Source organism: Mauremys mutica, chromosome 1, assembly GCF_020497125.1.
Source record: "Mauremys mutica isolate MM-2020 ecotype Southern chromosome 1, ASM2049712v1, whole genome shotgun sequence".
Lineage (NCBI taxonomy): Eukaryota > Metazoa > Chordata > Testudines > Geoemydidae > Mauremys > Mauremys mutica.
The window spans coordinates 321582485-321608551 of record NC_059072.1 but is presented as its reverse complement, the minus strand read 5'-3'; the positions used below and the strand labels follow the sequence as shown (position 1 = coordinate 321608551).

Sequence of the window (26067 nt, the reverse complement as noted above, 5' to 3'; positions counted from 1 at the left end):
ATCCTTTCTTAACCACTGGTAGGTGGGCAGCCTTCAGAGAAACCTTAATAATATTAGGTGGCACATCTGTTTCTCTCTAATTATACAGAAACATGTTCTGTTTGCATGCTGATGTACTTGGTGTGTATGTTATTTCTAACATAAATAAGATTCATAATGAAGCAAAACATCAACCACTGAGATTATAGCAGCAGCCCGCCCATCCCCAGTTTACACCTGACAGAATGGTTCGGCCTTGTGTCAAACCAATCACCATCCCCTCCCCCAGAGAAAAATAAGAGCATAATGAATTACGTTTGGCTGAAGAAGATAGCAGCATCCTATACAGCTATTGATATGACGCAAGCCAGCCAGAGTTCTCCAAACCAGACAAGAAACTGTTGACAGACAAAGCTTTTGTACCACTGACTGAAATAGAAAGAAAAAAGGTGTTAGAAACTTTCTATGGAGCTGTAGCTCTCTAGGTGGAGAAAAATAAAATCAATTACAGGATAGGCTGATATTCCTCCAGGTTTAAAAATCTATTTGAATTATTCTCCTCTTTTGGCAAAAGTGTCAGATTCCTAATGTTTCAGAAATGCAAACACGAGTAATAAAACCCTTCAGCTAATATAGATCTTGCAGGTATCTGATCACGAGTTACAGAAGTGAAGAGATACAGCAACTCCTCACTTAACGTTGTAGTTATGTTCCTGAAAAATGCGACTAAGTGAAATGATGTTAAGCGAATCCAATTTCCCCATAAGAATGAATGTAAATGGGGGGGTTAGGTTCCTGGGAAAGCTTTTTTTGCCATACAGTATAGTACAGTACTATAGTTGGGAGGTGCCCCAGTCTTACCCCACACAGGCACAGCCCACTGGCACTGGCACTGGAGACAATGAGGCAGACAAGGAGGCTGAAGGTGCTGTAGGCTAGGAAAAGCAGCAGCAGCTTCCCCTACTCTGCAAGCACCAGGGTGGGGGCTCAACCCTCGGCCCACCCATGCCTCCTGTTCCCCCAAACCCCCACCCTTAACCCACCTCTTCTTCCCCCCCTTTACTCCGCACATCACATCCTCGCTCCTCCCCCTCCTTCCCCTGCCTCCTGCCCATGGCAATCAGCTGGCTTGCAGCGTTCAGGAGGGAGTGGGGAGGAGTGAGGACATGGTGTGCAGGCTCCCCCTCCCTCCCCTGCCTCCTGAACACTGCAAGCCAGCTGATAGCTGCAGGCAGGAGGCAGGGGGGAGGAGTGAGGACGTGGTGCACAGTCTCCCCCCTCCCTCCCGCCCATGGCAATCACCTGGTTTGTGGGCGTTTGGGTGGGGGGGGGGGGTAGCGGGAGCCTGCGCACTGAGTCCTCGCTCCTCCCCGCTGAACGCCTCAATCCAGCTGGCTGCTGCGGGCAGGAGGAGGGAAGGGGAAGGCGCGGATCCGCGGGGTCGGCCGGTGGGCGGGAGGGGCGTAGGGGAGCTGATGGGGGGCTGCCAGCTGTGGACAAAGCATTATAGCGAAACACTGCACAACTTTAAACAGAGCATGTTCTGTAATTGAGCAGGGACGTAAGATTGAAACAACGTTAAGTGAGGAGTTACTGTACTAAGTCATCAGTGTGGTCAAAATGTAACGACAACATTCAAGGAAATGGGATTAGTGGTGCCCAGTTGGAAGAGCTACCTAACTTAACAGAAGAAGGATAGCACAAGATAAACATGCCACAATCCCAACAGCCTATCAAAAATATTTACCTGGGGAGTAAATCACATAAGCAGACAATGTTTACAGTTTTGAACAGTTATAAATGATTACTCCAGTAAATCACTTTCTTTAAATAATAAAGTAAATGTAGTGCTTGTATACGCAATGAACTGACAACCCTGGACAGCGAGGCCCTCTGTGTATCTGCAGAACAGATGTGCTGCCGCTACCTTACTGTAAGTTCCTCCATATTGCCTCACTAATGTACCTCAGATGCGATACTGGTGGCAGTGGGGGAGGGAAATTAATAGGAGAGGGTAGTTTCACCCTCAATCATTCTAATTTCTCCCGCCTTCTGAGAGTATCAACATGGATGCTTCATTGCTGTTTGAATATGAAGGGCTATTTATTTTTTGTGATGTGGACAATTGTCAGTCCACAAGAAACAGGACTTAGGACATCAAGTAATCATAAGATAATAGCTTTTTTGCCTGTAATTCACTTTGAATCACACACATTACTCTGACTGCCAAGCAACCAGTCTGGCTTGAACCAGGTCAAGTAAATCAAAATAGTTTTGCACTATTGATCCTAGCTGATTGAGAGGTCTGGGCATCAAAAAAGATCAGGGCTTTGGAGTGGAGCATGGAGCTGGAGCACGGAGCAGCTCCAGACCAGTGGAGCTGCAGGTTTTTGCCTGGAGCTGGAGTGGAGCCGGAGCACAGCTCAAAGCCCTGAAAAAGATGAAACAGCTACCCATTTAGCTGCCACAAGATCACATGACCATGTGAGTTAAGGGAATTTTTAGTAGAGCGAGTGAAGATGTAGTAGTTAGTGCAAAGTCAATCCTTTTAGAACTGGCCTCTGATTTCTGAGAGTGAAAGTAAGTGCAGGTACATTTTATAGCACTCAGATGTCAGAGTATTTTATCTGTGAGTGCAATCAAGCATTTCAACATTTAAGTCCTATTGAAAAAATGAAGGGTAATACACGCATGTTATAAACCCCAATGGTTTTTTCCTGTAAACTATCTGACATGCTAACAGAATTTGCCCACTTCCACCCAAGACACATTACATGTTAAACTATTTTCCTTGAGATAAATGACTGACAATTCATAAGAGCTCATTGCCCAGGAATTGTGATTAACACTAGCACCTGCCCCTCGGAAGTCCGTAACAGACACTAAATTCACTGGTGTCAATAAGAAAGTTTGGAAGTTCCTTGGTGTTTTACATAGACTAACATTAAAAGACCAATGACTTGAGAAGGTCACTTATCTTATTTTTAATCATATTCTGTTACACCAGAGTTAGAACCAAACAAAAAAAACAAAAAAAAAAACACAACCATACCTTCTAAAAGTTTCTGTAGGCTGGATCTCATTACATGAATGTTTTCAATTCCAACAAACTGGAATCTAATGTTAGCATAGTTATCTTCATTTTCATAGCCTTTACCTGCTGCTCTGTTTGCCATTGCATTAAGCTTAGTGAAAGAAAATACAAATATTTAAAATCAAGAGTTAAAAAGTAAATTGTAAAATCAAAATATAGATTAAGTAACCAAACATCTTCAGCAGGACACTCAGTTACAAAACAAAACTAACACACACATACCATAAACATCCTTATGGATATCAGATTTGTGGCAGACTAATCTGAAAGGATTACTCTGACATGAGAACACCACAACATGTGGGGGGGATTTGATACATAGAAGACTATGAAAAGTAAAAACAATCAGATATTGAGAGCTGACAAATCTGAATACTATATCCTAATTCTCCTTTTCCCAAATCATAACTGCTTATTTGAAAGATACCACACAGTAATTAACCTAAAAGAAAAAGTTAGTACTATGAAGTGTTAGGATACCTGAAGAGTGTAATTTGAAGGGAAAAAAAAAGATCAGTGTATCCTAAGTTACATGATATCTACAAAATTATGAGGTACCAAAAACAGATCCAGCTGGGCTGGTTCCATTTCACTCAACAAGCCAGCACTTTTTTTCTGGCGGCTCCCTCTTGTGCTCCAGAATCTAATATTTTACAGTTAAAATTTAATCTTAGATAAAATAAATTTAAAAATAAGAATGAGTGGAATCAACAAATATATCTGCCAAAGTCTGCAACTACGGCTCCAATAAGTATCAGCTGCACCATTCTTCTCAGTGCAGTGCTAATGCTGAACTTTAATAGCTGATCAGATATGAAACAATTTACTATTTTATTGCTGACCAAAACATGTAAAAAAAAAAAAAGAGAGGAGATCTACAGTCTACTTTAAGTGACATCTCATTTTGATATCACATATGGATGGAACTTGGTTATAAGTAGAGTTTAAGAAATAATTCACCATTTGATATGCCCACCCCTCAATCTGATCAGTGACCAAAGTCGTAAAGATGTAGTAATGAAATTGCTTTTTAAAATGGGATATCTAAACAAATTCTAGGGCTTGAACACTGTCCTGCAGATGCTCTCGAGGTTTTACAATTTCTGTTTCCTAATTTCTCCATGCTCCATTAAGGCATGCTCACTATAATTCTACCAGTGTGCGCTTGTTTTGTTTTGTTTTTTTAAAAACAGCCCTCCAGCTCTGCATCCAATGCTATAATAAAGTTCAGATCAATGTAACACATTTAATCCCAGCTAGAGAGTTAAAAAGTTTTAAAACTCAGAGTCTAAAGAAATGGGAGCCCAAATTTGACTGCTAAATCTGTTTATGCACCTAAATAAGTGGCCTAGTTTTTCACAAGCATTGAACACCCAACAGCTTTCATTGACTTCAACGGGAGCTACTGGGTGCTCAGGACCTTTTAAAATAACATTTATTGCTTGAATATGGAGTCTTGCATGTAGGCACCCATTTTTAAAAAACTTCACCCAAGTTCCTAGGTGAAATGTGTGTTTCATTTTGGTTAGCTACCTGAAGAAGAGAAGTTACCAAAACTCATCTCACGTAGAACATGAACATCATATGAAACAGTAATACTTTTGGTCATTGACCTGGGACAATTCTGAATCTAGAGCAGGGGTTCTCAACCTCTCTCTCTTTATGAAGCCCACCCAATAAAAACTCCATGGCCCACCTGTGCCACAACTATTTTTCTGCATATCTAGCAGATTAAAAGCTAGTGTCGGCATTAGGGGGTAGCAAGCAGGGCAATTGCCCGGGCACAATGCCCCACGAAGCTAAGATGCTCAGGCTTTGGCTTCCGCCCCGCATGGCAGGGCTTGGGCTTTCTGCCCTGGAACCCAGCAACTCTAATGCCAGCCCTACTCTCTGGTTTATTTTGCCGGAACCCCTGAAACCTGCTCTCAGATCCTCTAGGGACCTCGGACCCCTGGTTTAGAACCGATGCTGTAGAGATTAAACAGCATGATACAGTACACTCCCAGCACCTGACCCACAGAGTGCCCTCAGTAGCACTTCCGTATGTATAAAGTGATTAAGTAAAGGAATTTAAGCTGAACCCTAAGCTGCAGCCCTGATAAAGGTACATACCTTAGGTCGAGTGTCCATGACATACATATAGTGATGAGCAGGGTTGGCTATACTGATCGCATGCAGCATATTTTCATCCTCCAGACACCTGGCACTGAAACCTGAGAGAGGCTGACTGCATCTGCAAATGGCAGCCTAGTACAGAAAACAAAGAATCAGATAGCAACAGTATATTAAGTAACACCTCTAAAAGAATGCTTCAGACATATGTATTCTATAGAGCTGAAACACAATAAATTATTTTATTCTGCAGACTATGAAGTGAAAGATAAGCTGAAGAACTAAAGCAAAGATGCTCTAACTTTTTAAATCAAAGTACACTTTTATAATAGACCTTACATTTAAGTCCCTGACTGCTGTTCATGGACTTTAAAGATCATGTGGCACTTTGATAGTGTAAAGGTTTACCAAATTTTGGAAATATGCCCAAAGATCTTAGACATCTCAGTTTACTTCCTAAAAAAAATTAAGTTTATAATACACAGCCTTTTTTTTTTTTTTTTTTTTTTTTTTTTTTTACAGTAAATGCCTGTCTCATGTCTCTACACTCTCAGGATGTTTTCTACTGAATCATCATCTCCCTAAATACAAGATGAATCTACATTTATAATGAAGACAGTCATTTTGTGCTCTTCTACACATCCTTTAGACTATGTCTACACTACGAAATTAGGTCGATTTTATAGAAATCAATTTTTAGAAATCGATGTTATACAGTTGATTGCGTATGTCCACACTAAGCGCATTAAGTCGGCAGAGTGCGTCCTCACTACCATTGCTAGTATCGACTTACAGAGTGGTGCACTGTGGGTAGTTATCCCACAGTTCCCGCAGACTCCGACGATCACTGGAATACTGGGTTGACCTCCCAATGCCTGATGGGGCCAAAACATTGTCGCAGGTGGTTTTGGGTACATGTCCCCTCCCTCCGTGAAAGCAACGGCAGACAGTCGTTTCGTGCCAGACACCAGGGCGATTAGAAGAGCACAGCAAAGGGCGCTACACACCAGAGAGGCTTTGAAAACCAGGCTTCGGTGTGACAGTTGTGTCTGTTTCTCCTTGATACAAACCCACCCCCTTTGTTGATTTTAATTCCCTGTAAGCCAGTCACCCTCCCCCCTTCAAAATAAAGTAACTTTTGTTTTGAAATCATGCATTCTTTCTTTATTAATCAAAAAAAAAATAGAGAGAGAGAACAGACTAGGTAGCCCGGGTGGGGTGGGGGAGGAGGGAAGGACAAGGCCACATTGCTTATTGGAGCCACATTAAAAATCACACCGTTTGAATGACAGCCTTCTGTTGCTTGGGTCATCCTCTGGAGTCGAGTGGCTGGGTGCCTGGAGCCTCCCCCACTGCGTTCTTGGGTGTCTGGGTGAGGAGGCTATGGAACATGGGGAGGAGGGTAGGCGGTTATACAGTGGATGCAGCGGGGGTCTGTGCTCTTGTTGGCTTTCCTGCTGCTCCAACAGATGCTTCATCATGTCCGTTTGCTCCCCATTAGCCTCTGCATCACGTCCTGCCTCCGCTCTTCGCGCTCACTTAATTCTTTCCTGGCCTCTGCCACTGAATGCCTCCATGCATTAAGCTGTGTCCTATCAGTGCGGGAGGACTGCATGAGCTTGGAAAACATGTCATCGTGAGTGCGTTTTTTTCCGCCTTCTAATCTGCGATAACCTCAGGGACGGAGATGATAGGGGAAGCGTAGAAACATTCTACGGTCTACAATTCTGGGGGGGACTTCATGGTCACCTGTGCTGCTGAGTTCGCCACTGACCAAACAGGAAATGAAATTCAAAACTTCCTGGGGCTTTTCCCATGTATCTGGCTAGTGCCTCGGAGTTCAAAGTGCTGTCCAGAGCGGTCACAATGGAGCATTCTGGGATAGCTACCAGAGGCCAATACCATCGATTTGCATTCACACTACCCCAAATTCAACCCAGCAAAGTCAATTTTAGCACTACTCCCCTCATCGGGGAGGAGTACAGAAGTTGATTTTAAGAGCCCTTTAGGTTGACGGAACGGGGTTGGTTGTATGGACGCATTCATTTTTAAATCGACCTAACGTGGCTAAATTCGACCTAACCCCGTAATGTAGACCAGGCCTTAATCTCCAGCCTGGCCAATATAAAAACTGTAGTTCTCTCCTTGACAGCAGTGTTCTCTGAGGGGTGTAACGCACAGTCCCTGACAGGTAACACTCACAAATAAATCAACTCCGTGGATACAACTGGCAGTTGCGTATGTGTAGCTTTACAATACTGGCCCTTCAGAAACTGCTGAACTCACAGGAGCAGTTGATATAACTGCTATTCCCTCAGATATATATCAGGATTGAGATGGACTGCTGCTGCTCCATACAAACAACCCTCCTCTATGGAGTCCCACAGGGCTTGATTTTCTCTCTTCCCGCTCTCCTTCTCTCTTTAACAAATTATTTCCACAGTTCATAGCATTTTGGAACAAAAGGATTTTATTCTTGACATTCCAAGAAGTACAAAAACACAGAGGATTTGATCATCAGCTGATCTTAAAGGCACTATTTTTAGAAGTTTTAAGAGATTCAATTGACTAGTGAAGAATTTTACAGTTGGCTAAGCAAGACCTAGGCATCTCATTAGCCATCAGCAGTGTCAGAGATTAAGGAACTAGGATTGATCTATGAACTTAGAGAGGTAAGTATAATAACCTATCTTTCCTGGACCAGTGGCATCTGTTGAGAAATAGTTTTAGCCCACTTGCCCTGAAAGGAAATCAGACTGTACCTCTTTATCTCTGTGATAATACGATAACACTGGGAATCTTCCTTTGCTTCTAAATTTGGAGCTACCAACGATTACGGGCTTGCTTGCAGTTCTAGGAACATAAAGTTCTCTGGGATAGGAGTCACAAATCTGCAGGACAAAATAAATGTACAACCTAAGTGTTTCATTTACAGACTATATCAAATCTGGTGCAAGATTTCTAACAGTGGACTGCTGTCCTTGCATGAATCTGACAGCTTTGTGGATAAGAAGGTGGTTATAGCCGGGCTAGATGACACAGAGGTAAAAACACTTGCACCTGACATACAGAAATATGCTCCCAATCCTTCCTAATGTACACACACCAGAAGTGATACATGGATTAAAGGATATGAAAGAATGATGAAATGAAAATCATACGCTGTGGAAGGGGACTGAGACACCAGTGTACAGTCTATCAAAATGAGACCACAGAGAATAATTCCGCACTAGTAGTACAGGAAGATCACACCCCTTGCACCTATCCCCAACTTCACTAATGCAAGGGTAGGCTTCTCCCTCACTGAAAGAGTTGTTCTGCTGCTCCTTTATAACAGGATTTCCATGGCTTAACCTCAAAATAGGACTGTCATTGAGGGAAAATAAGAAAGAAACCATGCTATCAAAGACTATCCCAACACCAAAAAACCGAATGGGGAGGGAGAGTCTCACAAGTAGGCTCTCCCATCTTCTGCATCCTTTCACTTTAGGCAGCAAACTCATGACTCAAAGGGTATGTGGTTTGCAAGGCATTGCAGATATTGTGTTGGACTGGAATCCGAGGTTCTAAAATCAAACAGGCATAAAAATAAACGTTTCCTCCACTGCAACAGATTCTCTATTATCCTTTACCTCATAATTACGATTAGCATCGGACAACTGCCAGTTAGAGTTTGGCACTCCCATCCGCTTGTATTCTTCTGCGAGGTCAATGAGCTGCCACCCTTGCAGCCGCTTAGACTCATTTTGTTTTGGATTGTAAGAGAAGGCATACAGTTCATCGTAGCTTGCTAAAGGAAAAAAGAAAATAAGGTATTATGCATGGAGTCAGATCCCAGAGTCTTTTTTGTCAGAAAAAGGGCAGGAATAGTTTAATTCATCATCTGATTATCTTTGTAGTTCTGTAACTGGGCAAGATATTTTATAAAATATTCACGGTGGGTAAACTTTTAAAAAATGCCTACGTCACTTAGGCTAAGGGACTTTGGTACTTTTGAAATATTTTACTCAGTATGTAACTTCCGCGCCAAAGAGTTTACAATCTGAAGTCACACAGGTACCATACAGTTAACTGACAAATAAAGATGAATGGCCACCAGCACAGGTAAGTTTGGTGGAATGTAGGTTTCAGTATTTTCTGCAGAATAGGGTGGTTCCTAGCCATACATCAACTGGGACATTTTCAAGGTTTAAGGGGTGAGAAAAGCTGCTGGATTCAAATCTTGCTTAGTCTGTTAAAGTTTAGACTTTAGACTGCAATTTTATTTTTATTTCCTATGTAACCTACTTTGACCTCTATGCCTAGCACTTATAATAACTAAAGAAAGATAGATTTTAAATTAATAAACTTATTTTAATGTTTTATCCTTACCAGTGGGTTTGTCTAAAGTGCTTGGGGAATCTATTCAGATTACAAAGGCTGGTGCAAATCTATTGTCCTTTGACAAAGTGACAAACTAATCAATGAGCTTGCACTGTTCAAGAGAAGGTCTTCAGCAGTGTAAGACAGTACATTTCTAGGGTACAAGGCTTGGGGGCTGGAGGAATTGGTTGGAGTCTCCCACTGTATAATCCATGAATGGCTTAGAGAGCATTCATGCAACTCAGCTGGGCGTGTCTCTCCACTAGTTGATAGCTGAGTGATCACAGCACTTGGAAGGGTTTGCTGCGTGTCAGGGTATGGCTACACTTGCGGTTTGCAGCGCTGGTAGTTTGCAGCGCTGGTCATCCAGCTGTGCAGGGCCAGCGCTGGTGTGTGGCCACACTCACAGCTACCAGCGCTGGTGTGTGGCCACATTTGCAGTATTTGCAGCGCTGTTGGGAGTGATGCATTATGGGCAGCTATCCCAGCATTCAAGTGGCCGCAACGTGCTTTTCAAAAGAGGGGGGTGGAGTGGGGTCTAGTGTGACAGGGAGCGGGGGGAAAGAGAGAGGGGATTTTTGGAGCCAACACTGTGTGTTTAGCTTTCTGCATTGAAAAATCAGAACATGTTTCTGACCACTTAGTCTTAACTCTTAATTGCAAACAGCCTGCAGCCAACACGACTCCCCGCTGTTTCACTCCCTCCCTGCTTGCAATCTCATTTGATTGTTTACAGCCAGGTACAGATGATCACAGCAAACAGGAGCTCTGTTTGTTTTTTAGATAAGCAACGGAGCTCCTATCGGAGCTCGTTCATAACAAAACAAAGAGAGGCTGCATAACAAAACAAAGAGAGTAATTTATAAAAGCATTCTGGGATACATCCTTATACCCTGGAGGCCAATCACAGCGCTGGTGTGTGGCCACACTTGATGACCAGCGCTGCAGCACCAGCGCTGGAATCCTTATTCCCCATGCTGAGTGAGGTGTACGGCCAGCGCTGCAGCCAGGGAGTTGCAGCGCTGGAAGTGCCCTGCAGGTGTGGCCACTTACTAATTGCAGCGCTGGTGGAGGCTTTCCAGCGCTGCAACTCACCAGTGTAGCCATACCCTCACTGGCATAACACTGGGAGAGACAGCCCAAGCTGAAAAGTTGAAGGGGACTCAGTGGTCCCACAGTCTAGGTTGTACCCCAAGGTATGTGACAGCCAGCAATGACTTTTATAAATGCAGTTTCACAATCACTTAAGATCTCACTCTCTCCCATACCCGTACGTCAGCACACTCGAAGCTACACGCAGACTAACAGTTACCAAAACTATGCACAGCAGATCAAATGGCTTTCTGTGTTTATGCTGCTCAATTTCAGAGACTTTACAGAAGACTCACATTTAATAACAGAAACAGCACAAAGCCCAGAGTTGTTTTGCAGAATGGTGGCACAAACATACACTGCAAGGTCTTGTGCACTTGAAAGTCATACCTGGTTTTGACAGTTGCAGCAAAGAGTTGTAAATGTCATGACAATCCCTTTCTCTGGGAACAATAAAGTGAACTACCCTGAAGTTCTTGCACTGGATCACAAGAGGGCAACCTGAAGTAGTCAAGGCAAGTTTCTCCACTGCAGCGATATGATGATGTAGTATCTATGGCACACAAGAATTCATAATTCAAGTCTTACTGTAAGATGTTAATTAATAGCACTTTAAAATATACTTTTGAAAAGAGACACAAAGTATATTGTTAAACATAACTGAACAAGCTAGTCAAAAATCCTTATACAGTAGGTTTAATTTGTTAAAGAAATCTCTGACACTGGCATTTTGGTCAACCTATCCTAACCATTTATTTGAAATTATGCTCCTTCTCTTCTGCTAAACTTCAGAGGATTACCAGTATGTCACAAACTTCACGCGAATATCTTTCTTCACACATAGTGCAAAGGTAAATATTCAAAAAGGCAGGTCAATCACTTTCTATAAAGCTCCATTGCCTGAAAAGCTGCATCCATTTAGGTGTTGGGAAGATATGCGGTTGGTTGCTTTCCATGTCTGGGAGTGCTCTTAAGTGCAAAGCATCAAAAATAGCAACCAAACAAAACAGATAAAAATACAGAAAAGGTTATTTTAGTTAACCTCTTAACTAGACTTAGTTGAACATTTTTCATCAAGATGATTTTCTCGAAAAAAAAGTGTCTTTTTTGCAAAAGTGAAATTAAATTTTGAAAAAAAATAAATCCATTTTCTGTCCTGAAAATCAAAAGAGTTCCTCAGCTCCCTGTCTAGGCGGCTTTTGTCAATTTCGCTTTCCTTCTGTAGGCTGTGAAATTGACACAAAATTTTCCAGGGGGCTGCTCATGTTGAACACCTTAGCTTTCGGCCTCTCCAACACTAGAGCTGATGGTAGCGAGGGAGAGACAGGAAGCTGAGCACCTTGCTCTTTGACAGCAGCCCTGAGAGGCTATTATCAATTTCATTTTCTGCCAGATCCTTCCACGCCAGCAGCTGAGAAGGCTAAAATGTTTTGGTTCTCCAGAAACGGAATTTTTCTTGAAACCCCTTTTTGTGAAAAAAAAAAAAATATATAGCTTTTCGCCCCAGGTCAGAAGGAAAACATGGAATCTTTTGCAGGAAGGGATTTCCATTATCAGCCAGCTTTAATCTTAACACAACTCAGTTTTACTATCCTCAAACTTTAGTTTTAAGCAGCTGAACCACTACTTGACATGCAGAAGATGGACTTTCTAATGAAGAATGTGAAGGTTACCTTACATTTATGCCTATAACTGTAGTTTATGTTAGTGCTCTTTACTTTTGACATCAATTCCTAGAATCAGCCTCTCTGTACCCACACAGGTGTGAGCTAGGAGGCAGCATAATCTGTTCATGGGGAGCAGGATGAAAAGAGAGATGAGGAAGATCTACTATGAATTATTCTACAGCTACTCATCTGTATGGTCTAGATGTTATACTCAGACTCCAAAGTCAGTTCCATACAACTTCTCCCACACCAAACCACCACCTCAACCACAATACATGTCTTTTGAGGGAAGAAAGAATTAACATAGGAATTTTACTAAGTTTTTTACATAGACATGTAAACACAACAGATCAAATATGGAAAAATGCATGTGTGATTTAACAGTTGTTTTCCTATGCAGGAAAGCCACAGATGCAGTCTGCTTCATCTGAGACACTGAAAGGAGCATATTCTTCAGTCCTCTTACTACCAGTTGTTTTCTCCTCTTAAGACTCCAATAAAATATCCTTCCATCTGATAGCACAGAAAGTCAAAGAGGTAGAGATCTAAACAAAGTCACCACATACAAATGAAAAACTAATTGGCATGACCATCTTTGAATAGATAAGAAATAGAAATTAGCTGCATAATGACTTGATTTTCAGCACCCACAGCTCCCACCTTTGAAAATCAGGCAGCTATTTAAGTGCTTAAATAATATGGATTTACTTTAGGCTCCCATGTGTTAAAATATTAGCTATAATGACAAGATGCAGCACTTAAGCCTGGTCACTGGAACAGTAAGAGTATAGATTGTGGATCTATTGCTTATTGTTTGTATTCATCATGAAGCAGGGAAAAATATTTGAGAAACTATATCCAGTTAATTATTTATCTTTAATTAGACATGCACAAGAAGAAGAAAAAAAGGAAAAGAAAACATTTGGAGAAGCTATGCATTTTCAGGCTACAAGGTAATGCATTTCATATCCTTACCCAAGTCTCCTTCTGGCTAGAGTCTATAAATAACAGATGAGTTGCTGTAAGGTACAAAGTTCCCATTAACGATTTGTTGCTGGTGCTGAAACGGTCTATTAATTTCACCTGCTCTACCTGCAGGAAGGAAACAAAAACTAATTTTACAGGAAGTAAAAAATGACTGAACATTGGGGGGGAAAAACCTTCCCTGACAGTGAGATCTATCAGCCTGTGGAATAATCTTGAAAGTGGTGGAAGCTCAAATACGTTGCACATTTAAAACTACACCGGACAAATACTAGGAAGCAAGCAATAGCAAACAAATCTGATTTGCCAGGAAGACTAACTAGATAACCTAGGTAATCCCATTCAAGACAATGCACAATAAATACACAAGGCTAGGATCATAAGTAGATTCAGTTCTTATCTGTAAAAGTTAAAGTTTGTCAAATAAAGAGTCACTTTCTGTTCTGCTATGTATTAGGGATTATTTTCCATTGGTGTTGATCGGTGCATTTAAGAACCATTTTGAAAGCAAGAGGTATAATGTGCTAAAGTAGAAAACATGTAGCATCCAAGTCTATCTGAAGTATAGCAGCAAATCCTCAAACAACAGTAAGCATATTATCCTGTTATGTAGAAGTCTCAAGTATTGAATTAACATCTTTTTTTTTTCTTCCAAGGTTTTCAGTATCCCTGTCAGAGCCCATGGACCAACCTGTCCTGACTTCATTTTCACTCCCACTTTGCACTATTCCCACCCTCCAAAACCTAGGTCACGGTGTGATGACTTGCTCTCTGGTAGTGAACTGGAAACTCCCAGTAAAATGGAAACAAGGGCTACTATCAGCAAAAAGACATTCTCCTAAAATGGCAGAGGAGTTGTTTTTAGAATAGAGAGCCCTTGCAGGGAGAGATCTCTCATGCTGGCACCCAGCCAGGGGTTTTAGATAGCCCACAATTTAGCTGGCGTGAACAAAGCCCTTTAAAAACTCCACACAGTTTGTTTTACAAGAAACAAACGTCACATGATCCTATATGTAAAACACCACAACACAAAAGGACTACAGTAAAAGGCTGGTCTGTGCAGTAGTCATCATTTCTTGGCAGGACTGTCTCATTAGTGCCAAGTTAGAGCTGTGTTACTAGGGGCCCAATGCTGCTCCCATTAAAGTCAGTGGCACAATTCCCAATCACTTCTATGGCAGCAGGATCAGCACCCAGGAGAGGTGGCTGTGACAACATAGATAAAGCCTTGGATCAGCAAAGCAGGCATCTGCATTTCCTAGATATTACCTCGATAATGCAGGCACAGATAACTGTATCTAGATGACCCCAAATGATACAGATTTTATTATTAAGCCACTAAAGCAATTTTTTAAAAAGTCAAGTGCAGTGGGAAGGATAGGTTGTGTGTACACTGTTCTACTGAACCATTAACAGTGTGCCACACCTCAAGGGGAAAAAATAAAACGAGTTATAGTTTTTCTCAGATTTATAAAGAAAGGGATTTTTAAAAAGGATAGAAAATAAAAGATGGCCTGCATTTACAATATAGATAACATAACAAATGTAAGATTATACAGCAAAGAAAATGTCAAAATATTGCTTCCAAACTAATGCCCCCAGACAAAAAATAACATTGTCTCTAAGAATTGTAGAGTGCTTTCAATAGCAAGATGGAAACCAGTCACCCCAACAATATATGAAATCTGTTTACAGTGACCAGAGTCACAGGAGAGGACTGAGTAATTGATTGGGACTGGTAGTGATGATCAAAGACTGCATAACAAAGGACATGTCTGAATGTTCTCTAGTAAGATGGCTAGTATATCACAGAAGAAAAATACAACAATTTTAAGTCTTTCCTTGCAAGTGTTTAAAAAGCGATTAAACTCTGAGTAATAACTAAAAATGGTATTCGGTCATTCCAGGTTTACTGTCTTGCCATGACTCCATATCAAATTTGCTCAGGTTATGAACAGATTTCCTGCCCCCAAAACCCTTAATACCATGCCTGCAAACTCATCCTGAGATCCAATAGCCAAGTTGTACTCCTTCTGAGAAAAGTATTACTAGTAAAAGACCCTACAGTGGAATGGACTCAGAAGTACTGATGATTTTTGAAGCAGAAATTAATCCCATAGCTGTATTGTTCTCCAATAGTAAATAAGATAAAAAGTAATACAATTGAATTCCTTCACTAAAAGAAGATTTGAATTGGAATACACATAAGAAACAGATCTGTGGTGCCATTTTTACACAGTCTCTTTTCTGAGCATAACCATACTATTTCTTTAGTCTAACCAAAAAAAAAAAAAGATTGACAAACTGTCACTCCTGTACAATGTAAGTATCTAAGTACATTACAAAAGCTTGGCCAGACACTTGTAGAGTTCATTTCAGATTTGTTTAAAAAAGTAAAGAGCACCATAACTGGAAAGTCCACCTGAACACAGTTATGTGTGTGGCTTTATAGATTACAGCGTCAATGATAAGAAGACTGGATGCATGTGTCAACAGTTCTCATTGGTAGAATACTGGGCCTAACAGTCACTGCTCTTTAAATACACCTGTGTTATAGCGGGTCGTGTTATATCGAGGTCAAGGTGTATTCTGCGACTGTGTGGTTAGGCTCTAGTGCACCACTGGTAAGGCTCCACTGAGCACTAAGGTGGCACTACCAGGGGAACTGAGGCAGAAGCACAGGGACTGGGCTCTCCTAACCCCACTTCACATAGAATCCATCTCACTCAAACTGCCCTTTATCTTTATTTTGCATGTTTAGTTTGAAGAGGAACAATGGATAAAATTTTGAAATGTAAGTAAGGATTTAGGAGCTTAAATCCCATTTTCAAATGCAATTTAAGCACTTCAAAGCATAAATCTCATTGAAAGAGAATGGGATTTACGTTCCCAAGTCAATTAAGTGCTTTAGAAAATTTTACTCAGTATGTAGTTCCAAAGAGAATTTACAATTACAAACTCAATCCACAATAAAATAGCCTTATTATTGAGACCAGAAAGGAATGGGAAGGAACTTCATGATTACCTCTTCGGATTAATGTTCTCACTGCCAGCCCATTGGTCTAGATCGGTGTGTCATTGCATTGTTGCCACTAGACCCCCCTATATGTTTTGCCTTCAAGCCAGGATTCCATTTGCAGCATTCATAGTTTGTTTAGCCATTTGCTATACCATCCACATGGAAAAACAAAATCTCCAAAGAGCAGTCAGATTAAAAAAGTAAATATGCCTCCCATAACAGTCAGAACAAAGTCCAGCCTGAACTATTATGCAGAAGGGATTTGCAAGATATTTATATTTTAATTGCCCCACTTCCCATGATAGATCTGCTTACATTTATTATCAACTGGTATATGCCTGCCTGCCTTCCTCCACTCCCACGCACACTATATCCTCCAAAGTTTATTTGAAAAAAAATCCAAACAAAGCAAGCACATTAGTGGACATGTTTCATAATTGAACAGAGTCCTTTCATAACCAACCTTGGTCATTCCTGACAATTAAATCCCACATTTTAATGTGAATTGTTTCTAGCAGGAATTATTCAAAAATTATATTAGTCTCTGACAGAGCACCCTCAAAAAATTCAGGACATACCATTTAAATTTCCTTTTTAAAAAAAGTACATTTTTCTCTCTTCATCTGATTATATATACACATAAAGGATTTTTTTTTTTGACAAGAGAGACACTAAGGCCCAATTCCTGCAATGAACTCTGCACAGTCAAATCGTGTGCCCATCCTGAGCCTCATTGATTCCTATGGGATTGGGCCTACACCGAGCTAGGTAGAGGTTTGGTGCCAAAATAACTACTTGGAAATCGGTGAACCTAGCTAACCCAGTTTCCTGTCAAATGTAAAGTTAAAAGTAAAACATATCTATATTCTGGATCGCTACTTTCATTTACAGGAGTTAAAATTTGCTGTAGTAAAAACAAAATTCTCAAACATTACTTAAAACATGATGTTTCTTTCAGTCTATTCACTTGTCTTTAGTATGTTAAGTTTTGTGTAGCATAAGAAGTCTTAATTTATGTAGCTTTGTTGGCAAGCAGCTGACTGATCAAACCCTCCCCAGCATAATGAGTTTTATATTGATGCATAAAGAAAATTAAAAACCGATAATCTGCTCCCTTAATTAAATATTGGCTATAACTACAGTACTTTAAAACTGGAAGGTAACATTATCCCCTTCCTCCATGTCTATAAATCTTTATGGTCAGACTGCCTGATCATTAAATGAATAGCCTGTGAGGTGATGGCTTCTGGGGAACTGCAGATAATGCAGTCTTCAGCAGCCTTTGCAGACAGCAGCCTCCAGCAAGAAGAGAGGGAGTGCTGAACTGCAACTCATTCTGCATATCAAAAAACACCAGACACCACAGAAACACAGACATCAAGTAGTTTCAACTAGGAACATTTTTGCTTCTGCCGTTTGCTTCTTTATAACATATAAACAAAACTTTCAGGCCCTCTTTATATTAAATTCCCCTTACTACTTTTCTTTACCATAAGAAAAATATCAGGAAAGGTCTACTCTGGTCTAAGTGGTTTTTCTGGAGAGGTCTCAGAGAATGCATTCTTTTAGCTCTCACACTAACTGAAGGGGGCAAGGGTGATGAATCTTTAACAAAGGCATTCTTTCTCCAAAGTATGACCTACCTAAGTTAGAAAACAGATGCACACAAGTTTTTAAAAGTTACTAAAAATCCTCTCACTCACCCTTCACTCTCTTGATTCGTGATATCACTAGAGTAGTTTTGCAATCATCATCTACACTAGTGACATTTTCTAAATATTTCCCATCATAACAACAATTAATTTCAATTTGTGCTTACAATGTTAGAAATACTAGAGTAGACTAGCAGTCAGCACTTCACTCTCATTGACTTTGCTCAGAACAGATCTAATTGACATGGTATTAAAGATGCTGGCAATCTGTCTACACTAGAGCCATGACCCAGCATGGGAAGTTCCTTATGCCTGTGCAGGGCTCTACTGAAGTCAACTGGGCTCTGCACTAGCGCATGGATGGCCATGCATGAATCAGCTTGGGCGATGACTGTTTGTGGTTCCCAGTAGAGCTAGAACACAACTGATAGGGCCTGTAAAGAACTAAAAGTTGGTTCAAATCCATTTTTTTCCCCCTTTGCAGGTCATCTATAAAGAGGAACCATCCATTTAAAAATCACATTTGTGTATGAATTTTCCCTACTAGTCATATAAAAATAAATCATAAAACCAGAACAGGGAAGAGAGTTTCCATTTTTCTGCCTGTTTACTTTGTATACAAGATGTTGTCAGATGCACAAGCACTTGCACCATTTCCTGTGCATGACTTTTGTTTGAGTCTTTCACCCAGCAAAAGGAAAACATTAAAAAAAAATTTGATTGTAAAACCACAGGAACTTACAGAGAAACACACTCCAGGGGAACTATTGGCAACTATTTTTAACTCCCTTTGAACATAATTATATTTCCAGCTGACATGTCCCTTTAATGGTGTATGCACTGAATATTTTCCTTTGGTGGGGTTATATCCTGCTCTGGCTGGGGAAGCCAGGAGATGACTTGATCTGGAAAGTCTGCTCCATCCCTACCTTCTGTGATCCGTGAAGCACAGGAGGAAAAATGCATCCTGTGACCGCTCCCATGGCGGAAACCATGTCAGCGCAGAATGGGGAGAACACAGGCCGGAGGGGGAGGTGGCTTTGCAGAGAGGCTTTCACCACTCCCTGATTTGTTTGTATTTCACAAACCTGCTGCACCAAACCGGCCGCAACTCCAAAGAGTGACCGGAGGGGGGGGGGGTACCCCGCAGGGGAGGATCCTGCCAGCAGGGAGCGGCCGCGGCCCCCCCCGTCTGCACCCAAAGTCCCTCACAGCTCTGCCAGAGCAGCGGAGACTCACCCGCCACCCTCCCAGCAGCATCTCCCCAAAGGTCCCCTCCCGTATCGCGCCGCCTCGCCTCCCCCACAATACTACCCCCAACCACCCCCATGGCCCCCCAACGCCATCCCGCACCCAGCTCCCTACTACCTGCAGCCCCCCGCACCCTCCATGCCCGCCGCTTCGCGCAGTGGCCCAACCACCCCTATGGCCCCCCAGCGCCTCCCATAGCCCCCAGCCCCCCACAGTGACCCCCGCACCCTCCATGGCCCAACCACCCCTGTGGCCCCCCAGCGCCTCCCATAGCCCCCCCCAGTGACCCCCGCACCCTCCATGCCCCCCGCTTCCCGCAGCGACCCAGCCACCCCTGTGGCCCCCCAGTGAGCCCCGCAGCGCGGGGAGGGGGGGCGGCGGGTACCTTGGTGGTGCGGATGTGCTCCATGGTAGCTCACAGCCGCCACCGCCCCGCTACGCCCAGCGTCTCCCGGCCAGAGCCGCCGTCACCTGGAGACATTTCCGGTAAAGGGAGGGGGGAGTCGGCCAGGGAGCGGCCCAGAACTGCCTGGGAAGAGCCCGCGCAGCGCCCCCTGCCGGCTGGGGGACTCATCCGGCTCTGACAGGGCCCCCGCTGCTGGCGGGAGGCTGGACGTGACGGGTGCTGAACTCGCCCCTGCGTTAAAGGCCGCAGGCCCGTGAGCCAGCCCCCAGCCCTGCCCAGCAGCATCTCGGTCACCACACAAAACTGCCACCCCGCCTTTGCCCAGCTAACACTAAGGGGGAGATTAGCCCCTGTGCAGGGCAAGGCCTAGCAGGCACCAGTTAACCCCACTTCAGACTGGGGATTCTCCCCCAAACCTCAAATAAACCTGACCCCCCACTCCCCATGTTATCCACCCTAGGTAAAATAACCCAGCCCTCAGGGGCTGACACCTTGGAGGCCTTAGCCACCCCAACCCACCACCTCCTTTAAGAGATGCCCCTCACCCACTTCTCCCTGTTTTGGCGCTTCACATGCCATATCACATAGCAAGTCAATATACAGATCACGTTATTTTATGTTGCTGAACATCACAACATAACTGACTGTTTATTTGTTCATGGGAGGCATCTGGAGTATGAGACACATCTTGAAAATCTAAAGAAAGAATTAAGGCCCCAGTCCTACAACAAGGTCTGTGTGGATACTGGGATCCATCCAGGTGGATCTCAGGGTAGGATCACGGCCCACATTCCCAATCCACCAGCCTACCTCTTCCCAAACAACTGAGGAAAGTGGGGAGCTTTGCAGTGTACAGGTCCAGGCTGTGGTGACTCAGGGAGCAAATTCCAAAGTTGATAATAATGATAATAATCATGCAGATAACGATAGGCTGTAATATATAATTTATATATAATATATCATTTGGACCACAAATAAAGCATGGTGTGGTGCTTCTTAAAAATAAGTTTTGGTTGTCATCTTCTATATACAGTTGTCCTTCACTCCCATGAAACATATGTGACAGCCCTACCTTTAAATCTCCTCTTTGTGTCACACAATTAGTGTTATAGTCACTGATCTATTAAATTCACCCGTTTTAATGTTAAATTTCTCAGTCACAGACCCCAGTGTTGAAGGTCCCCTGGGGCATCCTCTGACCACCTCTTACCAGGAGGCTTCTATGAAATATAAAGCTGTCCTCCTCTGACAGAACCTCCATGAGGAAGTCAACAGGGGAAACACTACCTCTCTCCTCCCCAATGAATCAGCCCATCTGGCACAGCAAGTCAGTACCTTCCTGCTCCCAACAGTGAGTGAATTTGGACCAAAGTTTCTAAAGATTTTTGAGAATGAAAAGTGCAATAAAATTAATTATTATTTTATTAGTTATTTAAACATAGTTATGCACACAGATATGACACAGGATTTCACAGCTGCAGACTGAGGCAAATACTACAGATGGATTTTAAACTAAGATTAGCTCATTTTATGTCCCTCAATAACATTTGAAGCTCAATAAGCCAAGGCATGTAATAAATGTTATCAAAACTCAGACTTCAACGGTGTCTAAGAAAAAGTACTTGAAATTCTAGATGTGGAATATATCACAGCCTGAATCAAACCATCTCAAGACTTGTTAGAAGAAAGATGGGCTCCAGCAAACCAATTGCTCATGACATTTGAAAATATACCTACTGACAATCAATGATCAACAATACATTCAGGCTCCAAGATAATGTTGAAAAACGAGGACTGGTCTCTCCTGACTGTCAAAAGCATGTTCTCACACAGACCACTCCGCCGGGATCTTTGGGTTTCTATGTGTGTATGTGTGTGCTTCTCATGAATCACCAACTTCCTGTAAGTCTCCTTCCTGTGTGATGCCTTTCGACCAAAAGGCCTTATGACTTCATATTTACTTGTAAAAGAAAATTTAAAATAAAAAATTAACTGTTCCAGAACCAAATAATACTCAAAATACCTGTTTGTATACTTCCCAATGGATTTTCAGGGGGCCGCCTGAACCTCAAGACCTAAAATTTTGCCTAGCTGCTAAGATCGAAAAGGGGCAACACTATGTATAGATTTACAAAGTATATACTATACCCACATATATACAAACAATATATAAATATATATCCTCGATGCTCTGGAAGATGTGAGGGAAATAGCTACCAATGGGCTTCCCCAAAGATCCTCTTAAGCTAAAAGAGATGTATGGGCCATCAACAGCCTCCTTCTGAAGATCCCACTATCCCTGAAAAAGGATGTTGAACCTGCCAGTGACATCTCTCTTACAGATATTTTGTGCATAGAAAGGGAAGAGGGACACTGGACAAAAGGGACAGAATCATCTCTGATGATCCCAGTGCTTTGGAGGAAAGGCTGATCCACTGCTCTGCATTCTATAAAGATCCAGGTATCCCGAAGGGGAAGTGAGCTGCCAGAAACCTCCTCCAAAGTTACTGCTTCAGGAGGAGGGATCAGGCCACCAACAGTTGTCCACTGAAGAGCCTGCTGCTCTATTCGGGGGGTCAGAACACCAGGAACTTCGCTAAGATGTACTTGTTTAGGGGTCTTCACCAGTTCACTAGCAGTCATCCAGCTACTGAACACAGCAGCTACCTAAGCTCTTTCCACACTATGGCTGAAACCGTAATATCATCAAAGAACATAGGACACAGGACTGAAAGGGCCTCCTGGGTCGTCAAGTCCAGTCCCCTGCTATTATAGGCAACCTCAACATAATCCCATTCACAAAAATTATCAAGCTACATTTTAAAACTAGTTAGGTTGTTTCCCTCCCTCCCCCATTGGAATGCTATCACAGAACCTCACTCCTCTGATGGTTAGAAACCTTCTAATTTCTGGCCTAAATTTATTCACGGCCAGTTTATATCTATTTGTCCTTGTGTCAACATTGTCCTTTAGGTTAATTAGCTCTTCTCCCACTCCCCCTGTCCCCCTCTTCTCTCCTTTTCCTATTTAGGAACATCTTTTCCTATTTTATACTATAATGACCACCCCAACATGTTATGACTATGTTTGTCTGGTTTTGTACTGTCTGATCTTGCAGCTTTGATGAGTTGTAAAACTGCATAATTGCATAATTATATTGGAGACCTTGTGAAGCGTGCTGTGCTCAGAAACATAAACAAACATACATTCCCACTCAGCCTTCATTTTGCTAGGCTTAACAAACCAAGCTCTTTTAGTTTTCTATCGTTTCTACTAGTTATTCCATTTCCATGATCATCCTACCAGCCCTTCTGTGCAGCTTTCTATATTGAATTCATCTTTATTGAACATGGGTGATCAGAACTGTACACAGTATTCCAGATTAAGTTGTTGGAATTATTAATATTTATGCAGAGTACTACCACAACACTAATTTAACCATAAATTCCTCTATTAAATCTGAAGGCCAAATGGTATTTACACAATTGCTCTGAACAAGCCTAAATAATAAGCAATTTACTATACCCAATGCAGTAACAAAACATTTATAAACAACTGATCAAGAATCAGATACTTACAAATGAGCTAACTCCAGGGGTGTTTAGATCAGGGGTGGGCAAACTTTTTGGCCCAAGGGCCACATTGGGTTTCTGAAATTCTATGGAGGACCAGTGAGGGGAGGCTGTGCCCCCGCCCCCTATCCGACTCTCTCCGCCCCGCTTCTCACCCCTGACAGCCCCCCGGGATTCCTGCCCCATCCAACCCGCCCTGTTGCCTGTACCCTGACAGCCTCCCCGGAACCCCTGCCCCTGCCATGCCCCCACTGCTCCCTGACCGCCCCGGACCCCTGCCCCGACTTCCCCCTGCTGCCCCAACCAACCCCGCCTCCTTCCTGACTGTCCCCCCGCGACCCTGCCCCCATTCAACCCCCGTTCCCCACCCTCTGACCGCCCTGACCCCTATCCACACCCCAAACTCCCCTGCCCTCTATCCAACCCCCCGCCCCCTTACCGCGCTGCCTGGAGCACCGATGGCTGGCGGCGCTACAGCCGCACCACCCAGAGCACCAGGACAGGCAGCTGTGCTGCCTGGCTGGAGCCAGCCACACCACCACGCAGCACAGGGCACGGGGTCAGGCCGCGCATGGCTCTGCAGCTGCACTGCCCTGCAAGAGCTCGCAGCCCCGCCGCCAGGAGCATTGCGCTGGCGGCGCAGTGAGCTGAGGCTGTGGGGGAGGGGGAACAGCAGGGGAGGGGCCGGGGGCTCGCCTCCCGGGCCAGGAGCTCAGGGGCTGCGGCAGGATGGTCCTGTGGGCTGGATGTGGCTCGCGGACGGTCAGGCAGGTATTAGCAATGAACCCTTTCAGAGTTTACTTTTTATACCCTTCAACAAACATTGCCATTGCCAAGTACTGACTTCACCTAAAAACCAATTGGAAACAGATCACCCTTATTTCCAGTTTTAATCCTGATAAGATTTACAACCTCCTTCCTTCCCTAGGCCTTTCCTCCCCACCTTCTTGCTGACCAGCAGTTTTTCCATTGCAGATTGATTCACATAGGTGTTAACACCGGTGTGTGGGTTGGGAAGGGTCATGCTGGCTCATTTTAGGACAGATTCTCTTTATTTAAAACCATCTGCAGTCATCCCTATCAGTCAGAGTCCTTCTTTTTAGAAACTTCCCCTTATCTCATTAGTTATTCTTTGAAACAGACATCCTCCCTACTTCATTCCTTCTGGCCTTATAATTAATTATTTTCAAGGCCTTTCCTTCTAACTGCTAGTCAGAGCCTTTTTTTACAACACATTTATTTCCTTTACCAAACATAAACTAACTCTAATTCTTAATTTTATATTTATCCTAGAGAGGTCTCACCAGTCCCTTGTACAATGGTATTTAATACTTCCCTATTTTTATTGGAAATACCTAGCCTGAATCATCCTAACATCATATTTCTTTTTCACAGCTGCATTACACTGGTGGTTCATAGTCATCCTGTGATCAACTAATACAACTAATACACTGATGAACCCTCAGCACTGATGAACCCAAGAATTTCTTGTTATTAGTAAGTACAATGACCATGCACTTTGTACTATTAAATTTCATCCCATTTCTATTACTACAGTCCTTAAGGTCATCCAATGCTTCCTGTATAATATTCCAATTCTCTGTATTGACAATGACTCCCAAAATTGATCTTTGAGGAAATCCACTAGAACTTTCCCGCACACTTAATAGTTCTCTTTTCTGCACAACCCATTATCATCCACCAAATTAGCCAGTTCCTAACCCATTTTACAATTCTTGTGCTAATCCCCCTTGTAACAAATAATTTTCCATGTGGCACCATGTAGTTGATTAGATCAATTGCATTTTCCATGTCTAAAAAAATCAGTTATCTTATCACAGAAAGATATCAGGTTAGTCCGGCACAATCTACCTTCAGTAAACCCAAGTTTCAATTTATTCCATTTACCTCCATGTTTTTTATTATTCTTTCTTTCAAAATTTGTTCAAATGTCTTGCATTGAGGTCAGACTGATGCATCAGTAGTGGCCTGGATCAATCTTACCCTTTTAAAATATGGGTACAATGTTTGCTATTCTCCAGTCATACAGTACCATCCCTGATTTGACAGATTTATTTAAAATCATTACTACTGGACTTGCAGTTTCATGTGCCAGCTCTTTCCATATTCTGGGATGGAGATTGTCCAGCTCCCCTGACTTGAACACGGTAAGTTTTGCTTCTGTGCAATTTTTCTGATGAGTGTGCACTGGGATTTTCCCTCTGAGGACCATCTTTATAAAATTATACTACAGACTACTTGGGGTGCCTATGTTGGTGGTCTACAGAATACAGTAATTTTATATATATATATATATATATATATATGTCCACACTGGTCATGAAAACTGTTCTAGATTACAGTCATGTCTGTCCAAGTCTGGGAATTGCTAGCACAGAGTCAATCACAGCATAGCTAGAACTTTAACATGAAGCTTCCCTGATGTTTGGGTTTTGTGCTGATATACTGCTTACTGACTGGTAAGTACAAATGCAACATTTGTGACATCATGATTCAGTTGGCAAGTCAAGAAGTGAATTTCAAACAATGGAAATGCTCAGAGGCATCATCATTTCGATGTCATCTAGACCAAACTAGGAAAAAAGGGGTAAAGGTTAAAAAGCTAAAGGGACAACACAGAACCTTTAAAAAACAGTTGGCCTGGTCAAAATCCAGGCAGATAAAAACTGCATCTGCACTACTTATGCAGGAGACTAGGTCACAGTCACTGCCATGTCAAGAAAGAACGATCTCTTTTGTCTGGGGCTATGTTGCAAGGGTGTCCCTCAGACTGATTCCACAAGTAGGTAAGAAACATTACTTCAAACTCCATTGTCATCAAGAACCTAACAGGCAATGGCATTTTGCCTTCTTGTG

The 26067-nt window shown here is 42.6% G+C and overlaps 2 protein-coding genes across 2 annotated transcripts in view; one reads left to right on the top strand and one right to left on the bottom strand.

Moving 5' to 3' along the window:
- Nucleotides 1-19725, bottom strand: part of MTMR6 (myotubularin related protein 6) — a 26567-nt gene extending 6842 nt beyond the window's left edge. Inside the window, exons 1-8 of the mRNA XM_045001855.1 lie at nt 19598-19725; nt 13282-13398; nt 11030-11192; nt 8818-8975; nt 7948-8076; nt 5186-5320; nt 3032-3164; nt 342-408 (exon numbers count right to left, since the gene is read on the bottom strand). Coding sequence (XP_044857790.1) covers nt 342-408; nt 3032-3164; nt 5186-5320; nt 7948-8076; nt 8818-8975; nt 11030-11192; nt 13282-13398; nt 19598-19621 — 926 coding nt within the window. The 5' untranslated portion in view covers nt 19622-19725. The remainder of the gene's footprint in view (nt 1-341; nt 409-3031; nt 3165-5185; nt 5321-7947; nt 8077-8817; nt 8976-11029; nt 11193-13281; nt 13399-19597) is intronic.
- Nucleotides 19726-25835: 6110 nt separating this feature from the next.
- Nucleotides 25836-26067, top strand: part of NUP58 (nucleoporin 58) — a 61286-nt gene continuing 61054 nt past the window's right edge. Inside the window, exon 1 of the mRNA XM_045017349.1 lies at nt 25836-25997. Coding sequence (XP_044873284.1) covers nt 25924-25997 — 74 coding nt within the window. The 5' untranslated portion in view covers nt 25836-25923. The remainder of the gene's footprint in view (nt 25998-26067) is intronic.